The sequence below is a fragment of the Lampetra planeri genome, chromosome 1, assembly GCF_965212315.1.
Source record: "Lampetra planeri chromosome 1, kcLamPlan1.2.h2, whole genome shotgun sequence".
NCBI lineage: Eukaryota > Metazoa > Chordata > Hyperoartia > Petromyzontiformes > Petromyzontidae > Lampetra > Lampetra planeri.
Window position 1 is genome coordinate 20,961,284 of NC_136107.1, and position 12,319 is coordinate 20,973,602.

General features: G+C 49.8%; 1 protein-coding gene across 1 annotated transcript in view; it reads right to left on the minus strand.

The window, feature by feature from the left end:
* Positions 1-417: 417 nt before the first annotated feature.
* WNT6 (Wnt family member 6) overlaps positions 418-12,319 on the minus strand; it is a 51,927-nt gene continuing 40,025 nt past the window's right edge. The window contains exon 4 of the mRNA XM_078596438.1: positions 418-5,597. Coding sequence (XP_078452564.1) covers positions 5,136-5,597 — 462 coding nt within the window. The 3' untranslated portion in view covers positions 418-5,135. The remainder of the gene's footprint in view (positions 5,598-12,319) is intronic.

A 12,319-nucleotide genomic window follows, 5' to 3' on the forward strand; every position in this document is an offset into this window, starting at 1 on the left:
ACATTTATTAAAACGTCTATTTAATTAAGTAGAACGTGTTGTCTTTCTTTATTTAAAGTTGCGCATTTTGATGTGACGTCACATTTCTTCAACCCCCTCCCCCCTCGTCACACATCGTCACAAATGTTTGACCCCCCCCCCCCCCAGGTGCGTGACGTCTCTTATGGACGGCCCCTTACGCGATCTAACCCAAAAAAAAAACCTCAGTTGTGGAATAATTTTGGTCGCTAAAGCCGACTGCGCGTCAGTGACGCGGCTGTGGCGCGCACGTGGTGCGTATGTGGCTCTGATGTTGTCCACGTTCGTTGTTGCGGGGATGTGTGTGAGTGGAGTTCTTGGGCTCTTTGGTGCGAAGCGGCAAATCTCTCGGTCCATGCTCACACCTCTGACAAATAAATCCTCGAACATTGTCGCCTCCACGAACAAAATGAGTTTATTCCAAGACTGCATGTCGGTGGACTTAAGTTAATCTCCTATATATACACTCTGTATAGTAGCAACGTACGGTTAGTAATAGCGGGCGATACGTTACCCATGCAACTATAATACTGTACTGCACATATAAATATGAGGCATCTTACAGAAGTTTAAATCGAAGTAGGTGACAGGTTTAGGTGTCATCATCATCATCATAATAATCAGTATCATCGTCACCATCACTCAGTGGTGGCTACATCGAGCTCCTTAGAAAATGCAGGGCGCGCTCATTTGTTCTGAAGAGCACGGAGGCAAGTACGTCTGATACATCTGGCTCTAGAAACCCAAACATTGGAAAGCTCCCAGCCTGACCCCGGCCCCCTGCACCAAATGGAACATTCTAAAATCCACGAGGCTGGGTGTTGTGGACGTGGGCACCCGTTATTGGGAATGTTCCATTGTGGGGAAAGGGGTAGGGGGTCTGGAATGGGTGGTTGACTGGAGTATAACGACACGAATGCACTGCTAAGTGAAGCGATCCCCCATGCCGCGTCGATCATGGGGGGTTGTTTATTCTTTGGCCGTACCTCGCCCACGCTGGTCGGTGCGAATTGGTGCATCGGAGACCATTTCAGACATCACCCGCCACCAATGTGAGATTGCATTACTTTTAAATGACCAACAAAGGAATGACAGGGTTGTCCGCTGGGTGTGAGTTCATTCGCTTCACCACGGCCCTCACTCCCGCCCGGACTCCACCGTAGCCGAATGCACGTGTCAGTTAATGCGCATTTTTAAACAACAACAACAACAAACAGCAGCAGCAGAATATGGGACAGGCACACGTGTTAACAATAAATACGTCTCTCGAGCTGTCTCCCCTCTCATCTCTCGTCCATCAACCACACTCATCTCGAGGCATCTTCTTTCGGCTTTTGTTGTGGTCGCTGCTTCTCCTCCTTCTATTCTCGCGGATTTTGTTTCCACGGCAGACACGGTGACGCTTACGCGGTGACGCCGACACTTGGCTCCAAAACAAATTCACAACAACAACAACAAACAACGGACGAACCGCGTGGACAAACTCAGGCGAGATCATCTCGGTTTTTTTTTGTTCGTTAAGTTAAAAAAAGAAATCTACAAGAAGACAATATCCGACGTGTTACTCTTTGGTTCTTTCGGTGAAGTCACGTAGAAATAAATAAAATAATAATAGAATACGACGTTTCGATTGCAACACAAGCAACCATCATCAGGTACAAGTGAAAGATAAAACAAACATAGTAAACTTGGGAATATAATGCGATACAACACCGAGAATCAACACCCCACCTGGTTGATTACGTTCTTCCAAAAATTGCTAAATTCGAGAGAGAGACAAAACATAGACACGGAGATACACAATTCATTTGTACCTGATAATGGTTGCTTGTGTTGCAATCGAAACGTCGTATTCTATTATTATTTAATTTATTTTCTTTCTACCTGACTTTACCGAAAGAACCAAAGAGTCATTCCTGCAGTCACGAAAGCTTCGAATCTAATCGGACGTGTTGTTTTTCTCTCTTTCTTTACGGTTGTACCGTGGCGTTGTTCGGCGTAACATCCGACGTTTCACTGCGCTCGAGTTGGGAGCTTCTTCAGGAGCTGAACTGAGCAGCTCACTCTCTGCCTCAACTAGACAACTTTGCCGGTCGCCGCCGCCGCCGCCACTGCTGCTGCTGTTATTTACTGGACATCTGTGAAAAAGAGCTTCATTGCTCATCGGATTCCTCCAGTCTTAATAGAGATTCTGATTCTGTTTTGAAGACCGCTTTTGTTGCGTCGTGGTTTTTTTTTCTATCTACGTGACTTTACCGAAAGAACCAAGAATATAAAGATTCTGATTCTGTTTACTGGGCGGCTTTCTCTCTCTCTCTGTCACAACCTCAATTCGGTTCCAGAAGAAACACCCCCACCCCATTCTATATTTGAAGCTTTCGTGACTGCAAGGATTCATATTCTTAGGTTTTTTCGGTAAAGTCACGTAGGTAAAAAATTCAAATTAATAAAAGTAAAATAAAAATCACGACGTTTCGGAGGCAACACAAGCTTCCGTCTTCAGGTGGAACCGTCACAGCACGATAGCTGTATCAAGTGAGAGAAATTCCAAGAAACATTATTTGTATATATACTGGTTGAGGGTGGGAGGAGCCAAGGTATTTATTTTATTTTAGTTTTATTTTATTTTTTATTAATTTTAATTTTTTACCTACGTGACTTTACCGAAAAAACCTAAGAATATGACCCCCACCCCACCCAGCGTGCTGGAGCGAAACGTCGGACATCGCGGTCACATTCCGAAAACGCATTCGAAAGCTGTGCGGCGCAAGCGCGTCAACCCCACTATGGAGAGGGGCGCACATTCCGGTAGAAATCCGGGCCGCTGCAAATGTCATGGCAGAACAACAGCGGGCAGCGCGGAGGCAAGATGCAAAAGCATACTGTGTCATTTGTCGCTGTGTGTCCTCGTTGCTACAAAACGGGCGTTCGTGATCTTTAAGTCAGTAGTATACATTCGTCCTGTCTATTGAAACGCGAGCTACGCATGGAGACTTACGGGGGGGGGGGGCATGGTGGGTAGGGGGGGGAGTTTAAAACAAGGTGCCCGGGAGTAAATACGGGGATATGATTTAGGCCGGGAATGATTCCGATGAAGACTGAAAGGGCTGGAGGGAGAGAAGGAGAGAGCGAGGATGATTCCAGACGGTTTGGGCATGGTGGTGATGGGGACGCAGAGAGGTATCGAAGGATACCGATGATGATGATGCTAAGGAGAGATGGAGGGATGGGTAGAAATGGAGGTAAGATTGACATAATGAGAGGGAGTGTCGTTGATGACGGATGGATGATGGCGATAGAAGGAAACCATGACTGAACTGAATGAGTGCGTTCATGAAGGGAGATGCGGATTCGAGGGTGGGAATGAAAGAGCAGGCTGTGTAAGGCACAATGCTGTCTCTCGCGTTCGGTGTGCTCGAGAACACACAACAGTGAACGCGAATCCAGAATCACTTGCTCGCGGCAGCCGCTGCCATTCCTCGCGACTGAACATTTCACATTCAACCAATGAACGGAAATATGGGGGGCGGGGAGAGGGACGGGGGGGCTCTGCCAATCTCTCCGGAGAAGGACGCACGCCACGAGTTATGGAGTGGAGCAGCGTGAACGTTCGCTGCTCCGTCACCCGCACTCATCTACAGCGCGTGCTCTGTGTCATAATCATCATCATCACCACCACCACCACATAAAGCGTGCCACGCAGGCAAGTGTGCAAAGGAATGTGTGTGTGTGTGCGCGTAATACGTGCGCTTGCGCCTAACGCTTTGCACGCAGCACACGACGACAGTTCGAAAATAATAATAATAATCAATAATAATACAAATAACACTTAACGATAAAGCGCGGTTCACGCTCGTTCGCTGACGCACAGGCACGCCGGTATGCACTGAGGCGGGCTGCTAAAGGCACTCGAGAGACGTTGAAGGCACATACACACAGACACACACACACGCGCGCGTGTGCCTGGCAGTGTTCTTTTTTTTCTTTATCAAAGTCCGTCGGGCTTTGTTGGTGTCACAGCGTCTGTGAAGGAGGCCACTTTTCACTGGAAAGTAGGCACCACACTTGTGTGTGCTTCTATTTATATATAACATGTGTATATATATATACTTTAGTCGAAAGACAACATCTCAGTAAGAGTAACTGCTCCACGACGATCGTGTCGGTAGTGGTGGTGGCGGCGGCGGGGGTGTTCTTCGCGGTTGTTGAATCCGTTCACCTTCTTCTGCGAGGGAGGCGTTCCGAGGCCGTGCGGGGTTGGCCCGATCATTCGCAAGACGATCGGAAGAACACGGGACCACGACGAAAGGAAAAACGATCCATTCGAAGGACCATCGTCGTTCATCGTGTGTGCGTGTGTGTTCGTGTGTGTGCGTGTGTCTGTGTGCGCGCGTGTGTGTGTGTGTGCAAGCGGTTAACGCGCTGCGCTATAAACCCGGCGACCCGGGTTCGATTCCCGCTCTCGGCCAACACGAACCTGTCCGGGGCCTCCGCTAGGTCGACTCAGCCTCAAATGAGTACCCGGTGCGGTGTGTAAACATCACCACTGGGGAGACAAAGGCGGTCGGGCGTGGTATTGGCCACCCACCACCTCGTGTGCCGTTCTGGCCTTCGTAGGTGCTCGCTCACAGCACTTGCCCCCTACAGTCTGTTAAGGCTATACGGGGGATATTTATCTGTGTCTTTGTGTGCATGTGTGGACACGTCGGCCGTGCATGCGCAAAAAAATCTATCGCCATCACCACCACCACTGCCTCGATCTCCATCATCATCACCATCATCATCAGCAGCAGAGGAGTTGCTGAGAGATGCTGAGCTTCCTCTGTGCAAATCACCACCACCGTCATCATCATAACGATGATCACCACGCTAATTATGATCACCATCACGGCCGTCATCACCACCACCATCATCATCAGTGGCAGATGCTCAGCTCTTATTTCACCGTCATCCACATTACCACTATCAGCAACAATCATCTCGATCCTCGTCATCACCACCACTACCCTCATGAATCACCGTCACTGCCAAATACTTCACGCTCTGCACCATGTGAACCATCATCATCACCGACCGTCCGTCATCAACCCCTCGTCATAAATCACCAACAGCGTTCGTCACTGGCAGATGTTGAGCTCCCTCTGCACCGTGCACTTCTTGCAGTGCACCACGCAGCACCACTGGAAGCGGCACTGACAGTTCTCCTGGAAGGTGAGGGTCTCCTGGCGGGCGCCTCTGCCGCAGCACAAGAGGTCGCAGCCGCTCATGTCGAGCGCCGTGCTGTTGCACGTCCGTCCGCGAGTGCCCAGCGAGCCGGTCTTGCGGTTCGCCGAGCAGAAGTCGGGCGACTCGGCCGAGTAGATGAGGTCGTGGCTGCCTGGCGGCTTGATGTTGTGACCCACGGGCAGCAAGGTCTTGCCGTCGTTGCTGCCCATCACCTTGAAGGCGCCGTCGAAGCGATCCTTGAGGCGGTCGCCCACCTCCCGGAACGGGGGCATTTTCTTCCAGCACGTGCGGAGGGCGCACGAGCCCGACAGGCCGTGGCACTTGCACTCCACGCGCATGTAGTCACTCACCGCCTGCGCAAGTGGTGCGGGGAAGGGTGGGGGGTGGTCGTCATTACGCAGTCTTTGGCGACCAATATTATACATTCATATTAAATACATTATTTTTAATTCATATTATTACAATCTTGATTTGAAGTTTTCGTGTCTGCAGGAATCCATACTCCTTGCTTCTTTCGGCAAAGTTACGTGGGTAGAAATAAAATGAAATGAAACAAATCACGACGTTTCGATCGCAACACAAGCAGGAACTTCATCGGGTGGGACAACCACGACTTCAGCATTTTCTTGCTGTGGTTGTCCCACCTGATGAAGCTCGCTTGTGTAGCGATCGAAACGTGGGCATTTGCGTTATTTGATTTTATTTCTACCCACGTGACTTTACCGAAAGAACCAAAAAGTTTATATGATTGATTACATTAACCCCCCCCCGCCCCCTTCATGGTCGTCGCTCCTGATTCGCTCGCAAGTGACGACACTACATTTACCCCCTCGATTTAAGACCGCAGCAGGAGGATTTCTCCACAACCCTGGCCGTCGCTTGATGATGCTGGTTGCAATTACCGGCGAAACGTCACGTTGCGGGTTTCCTCTCCAACACGCCGGTGTGCTGTACTCGTAACCAATTGGAATGTTTTGTTTATTTAACAAACCTTACTCATTTGCGCGTTTAACGACACATTCGTATTTACGCGATCTAACCCAAAAAAATATATTATAGTCATCACAATCATCATCATCAGCAGCAGCATCATTATCGATATTCATAGGTGCTCGCTAACAGCACTTGCCCCAAGTCCGCTAAGGCCATACGGGGACATATTTGTCTCTGTGTGCCGAGTATGTGTTGCGTGTGTTGATTTATTTGAGTGCCTGACTGTGTGCGCGTGTGATGTTCAGTGTGTGTGTGGCGTTGAAAGTGTGTATATGCTTGTATACGCGTGTGCTATTGCGCAGCAATTGGCAGGCAGTAACCCTGCCTGGGTCTACGCAATAGTTCGACTCGGCGTTAACCGAGAACCTAGGTCAGTTTGTCAATACCAATACGGGAAGACAAAGGCGGTCGGGCGCGGTTCTGACAACATCGCCGCCTCGTTGCCCATTACCCGCCTTAGTAAGAGACTCCGACAGTCCATTCAGTCACCCTAAACAGGGGAAATCATTGATTCGCGAGTGTTTGGATGTTTATCGTTTAAATACGAGTGTGTTTGTTTGCAACACGTGTCGATTATTCGGCTGCGATACATTGGCACGTGACAAGACACTTCGTTGAGCGATAATTTGCGGCCAGGTCACTTCTGAGAACGAAGCTAATAGCTCAAAGGGCTTCACCTCGTCTTCTATGTCTGATGTCTCTCTTAACATTTCCTAGAGTTTGCACTCCTGTCGAGTTTTTGTTTATTCTATGTTGTTGTAACTTTCTGACCCCGTGCCCTGAACGGAGCTTTGTAGTTCATCGGATTCCCCAAGTATGAATAACAATTCTCAATATAAATCGACTTTCCTGCTTTACAATCACTCTTCCCTATAGGTGCATATATCCACAGCATATTTTTTATACACACAGAGCATATGTGTACTCTTTGGTTCTTTCGGTAAAGTCACGTAGAAAGAAATTAAATTAAATAATAGAATACGAAGTTTCGATTGCAGCACAAGCAACCATCATCAGGTACAAATGAATGAGAAAACAAACATAGTAAACTTGGAAATATAATGCAATACAACACAGAGAGTCGGCCAACACAACAGCCAACACCCCACCTGGTTGATTACGTTCTTCCGAAGATTGCTAAATTTGAGAGAGAGACAAAACACAGACACGGAGACACAGACAGACACACAGAGAGACACACATAGACACACAGAGAGAGACACACACACAGAGGCACACAAAAAGACAACGCTTCTGTGTCGAGGCCTTAAATAGAGAGAGAGGGGGGGGGGCAGATGGGGGGGTGCTAATCGGAGGTGCGGCACTGTTACGGGGGTGGGCTGGACTGGGTGGGGGGCCCTCCCTGAGGCGGCCCCCCTACCCCGTAACGCCTCTGTGCACGCGTGCGTGACGATGGCTTTCACGAGCACGCCGGCCCACGCTGTTGGCCGGCGTAGCCTCCCGATCGACTTCTCTGCTCCTCCTCCTCCAGCAAGGCTGGTTCAGCATTATGATGTCCGCATGAGGACGACCGCTTGTGTTGCGATCGAAACGTCGTGATATATTATTTTTGTGTTTTATTAAAATTTTCTACCTACGTGACTTTACCGAAAGAACCAAATAGTATGGGTTCCTGCAGTCACGAACGCTTCAAATCAAGATCCATGCTTATATATTTTGTGTTACGGGGTAAGGTCTACGAGGCAACTATGTCGCTCTTTTTCAGGAAGATGATTGTCGTGTTTAGTTTGTTGTCCATCCCCCCCCCCACGCACCTCCGATGAGCACGGTCGCGCTACGCACGGTGAGAGCGGCAGCGGAGTGGTCAGTGCACAGCTGAGCTACGTAGCCGGCGCACCCTAGTTCGATTCCCGCTCACGGCCAACACCAGCGACGATTATTTACACGAGTATCCGGTGTGTGTGTGTGTAAACATCAGCATTGGCGTGGTTGTGTACCGTGCAGGCTGTTACAGGTGCTCGCAAACAGCACTTGCCCGAACAGTCTATTGAGGCTATACGGGGGTCTTTGTCTTTGCGTGTGCACGTATCTGTGTGTGATTGAAATTAAACACGCGTATGGCAACTGTTGACTCGGCGCACCTCCAGCGAGTGTCGGATGTCGACTGACTGGTGAATATGTGGACCATGGGCCGTAGACTGCATGGATAATGGACTGTAGGCTGTATGGACTGTAATTCTAGATTTGAAGCTTTCGTGACTGCAAGGATTCATACTCTTAGTTCTTTCGGTAAAGTCACGTAGGTAGAAAAATTTAATTATTTTAATAAAACATAAAATAATAAACTCACGACGTTTCGGAGGCAATACAAGTCTCCGTCATCAGGTGGGACCATGCAGCAAATCTGGCTGTGACGGTCCCACCTGATGGCGGAGACTTGTGTTGCCTCCGAAACGTCGTGAGTTTATTATTTTATTTTTATTAATTTTAATTTCATTTTTTTTACCTACGTGACTTTACCGAAAGAACTAAGAGTATGTATGGACTGTAGACTGGAGGTGCTAGACTTTACATCATGGGTCAGGCAACCAAAACAACAATACGTCAGGAAGCAGTCCTTAAAGAGCCACGCGCGGCTGCGGGGCAGCAGGGCGCCTACCCCTGCTCTCGGCCGAAAGCCGTAGTCCAGAATATTTCAATTCACCATGCTAATCATCTATCTAACATGACGCGCTCGACAATCACCGGGCGTGTTTGTGCACCGCTGCCAACACAGCAGCAGAGTCGCCACGGGCGCCACGGTGGCTAGGAGATGTTAACGACCTCGCCTGGTATACAGGATGTCGTCGCTTCAATCCCGACCCCGACGCCTGCTGTATATTTGGCGATTGCATGTCTCTCTCTCTCCTTGTGGTCGCGTGGATTTTTTTTCTCCGGGTCCTCTGGTGTCTCCCTCCGCATTTAGAAACACGCGTTTAGAGTATTTGGCTGCTATGAATGTCCACGTGATAAGCCACTTTGTGATAGCAAGGTCGCTTCTGAAAAGAATTAGCTATATAGCTCAGTGGGCCTTTCCTGGTTAATACAAAGTTTAGTTTACCCAAGAGCGCTTGCTGACAGGTACAACTCACGCACGCCGCTCGGACTGTCGCCTCTAAGGCCACGGACTCTAGCTTTACCCTTTAAAGTCAGAGACCGGTCCTGGCCGCTAGCGCAGATCGACCTAAAGACAGCTTTCTGATGGACTGCATCTACCATCACATGTGCATCATCCGCCGCGGTGTCCCATTTGGGGCAGACTGTGTGCCAGACGGTGAGATTGGGCGGCGCATGTACACATTTCCAGGGGTGGCATTTACAAGTCTGATAATTACATATATTACACGAACGTAGCTGTTTAAACAAGACAAGAAACAAAACCAACGATACGAATGAGACGGTAACGTGAGACCCTCGAATCGTGAGGAATTAATCGATTTACCTCTGTGTTGGTTCGGTACGTCTGTTCAACTGGGGGGGCCACAACCAATCCACTGCTGGATGAAGTCGTTACCATCTCTCGTGGTCCTGCACACGAGCTGATTTAATCGCTTTATGTATCATGGGACCTCCTTTGCCAGGACCAATAGGTTGTATATTGAACTCCTTTCGCACGCTACGCAATCATCAGCGCTAATCGGAGGTGCGCGGGTGGAGGACAACAAACAAACCACACCAAGCAGCTCTAAAGAAGCGAGTTATCAATCGAAATGTAAAAGTGTATATGGCTCCAGTGGCGTCCGAATACTAGAAGGAAGAGCGTTCCAGACGGGCTGCAGAAGCGCATCTGAAAGTGCCGCGCGATGCGGTGGCCACCGTCTTCGTTCAATGGCCAGGCAGCCTGAAGCCGCCGCCGTGACGATGACCGAAGTTTGGTGAATGGTTTGTCCTCATTATGCCGATGGGTCGGGGGTTTAAGGGAGAATTGATGAGTCGTCACGTGACCGGTCAGATGTCGGTCGACTCGCGTCGCAACTCCTTCACCCTCGGGCCACTCTCATGAGAGGGCTGTTAGGGAGCACCACGTGGGGGGGGGGGCGTGGGGAGCGGGTGGAGAGAGAGGGGGGATGATGAAGGCTCACCCACCCCACCCCGTCCCCCACCCATTCCAAATTCGCATCGAGTCAAACAAAATTATGCTATAACAATTAGTCCCAATTAAAGCGATGGGTGTCACAGCCTCAGCCAAGGCTGAGGCTGTGACGGTCCTTATAGAGCCGCATGGTATAGGGACTCCATCCAGCAGTGCATTAATAAAGGGTCTGTCTGTACACGGAATTGCACGCCATGTGGACTGCACGTGCATAGCCACGTTGGCGCACACAAACACACAACAAAAACAAAGTTCCCCCGTTTAGCTGTTTGGGCAAGTGCTGTGAGCGAGCACCTATGAAGGCCGGAAACGGCACACGAGGGGGTTGGTGGCCAACACCACGCCCGGCCGCCTTTGTCTCCCCAGTGGCGATGTTTACACACCGCACCAGGTACTCATTTGAGGCTGAGTCGACCTAGATGAGGCCCAGGACCGGTTCAGATAATCATCACTGGTGTTGGTCGTGAGCGGGAATCGAACTCTCGTCGCTGGGTTCGTAGCGTCGCGCGCTAACCGCTACACTACCGCTCCCCATACACAAAGACAAACAAACACACAAACAAACAAACACACAAACAAGAACAACCCAATGTGAATCGGCGCCCTCCGTGTCATCACACGCGACGTGTTTAAGCAATCAGCATCGGGCGCGTGCAGCGTGTAACGACTGGATTTGTTCTCGATAAAACGGAGGAGATTGGTTAAACGGCCAAAAGCTGCATTAGCAGCGGCGGCGGTGGTGGTGTTGGTGGTGGTGGTGATGTTGGTGGTGGTGATGTTGGTGGTGGTGGTGATGTTGGTGGTGGTGATGTTGGTGGTGGTGATGTTGGTGATGGTGATGTTGGTGGTGGGGATGTTGGTGGCCACTGTGCCTCGAGGGGGAAACTGACGTTTCGGGGAAACCACTCAGGTCCGGTGGACGAGTGAATATTTATTTCCACTAAGCGGTGTTTGTCCCGAGGGGGCCGGGTTTTACGCAGCATATCTCTCCCTTCCTGCTTAACTTTGCTGCCCGCCGCTTTGTGTGTGAGTGGGGGGGGGGGGTGCACGGGTGGGATGGATAGGGCCGATGGATATCCGAAGCAGTTAACACACAGACACACGGACAGAGGGGAACGCCGCGGGGCTCGCTTTGTGCTGCTCGCTAATGGGCTAATGGTCTGAAAGGGTACGAATAAGGGGTTCTCTCTCGCGTGGGCTGGGGGGCTCGCTGTAATCCGCCTTAACCCCCTACCCCTCTTCTCCTCCTTGGATGCCCTCTCCCTTCCTCTACGCTCCCCCTAATCCCCTACACCCCCCCCCCAGCATTATAGCCCCCCCCCCCCGCTGTTCACCGGGGTCGCGCCCTTCTCACCCCCTTTGTAACCAACCCCAGGCCAGATCCTCCTCCCCCGCCACCATCTGCATCACAATGCGGTTGGGCGAGTCGGCCGCCAACTCCACGCGGTCACCGTCGCCACGTGGTTTGGGGGTCAAATTAAAGGCGGCTACTCTGTCTCGCTTCGCTCCGTGCGTTCTAACTCTCGATGCCGTTGTTACCCCCCACGCTGTATATCCGCGCTATATAACCGCGTTAGCATCTCCTCGCCATCGCTATTCGTATCCCACGTACCGTTATTTAGAAACACGAGATTATTTAGATCGTTTTAAAGCTTTCGTGACTGCAGGGATTCATCTTCTTGGTTCTTTCGGTAAAGTCACGTAGAAGGGAAGTAATAAAATAATAAAAATAAAACATAATAAAATGAAATAATTCTCACTATTTTATTATGTTTTATTTTTATTATATTATTACTTCCCTTCTACGTGACTTTACCGAAAGAACCAAGAAGATATTTAGATCGTGTTTTTTTTTACTGCTATGAATGTCCAAATGATAAGCCACTTTGTTGAGCTATCATTTGTGGCCAGGTTGCTTCTGAAAAATAAGTTAATACCTCGGTGGGCTTTGCCTGGTTGAATGGGGATGGTTTAGTTGTATTTGTATGT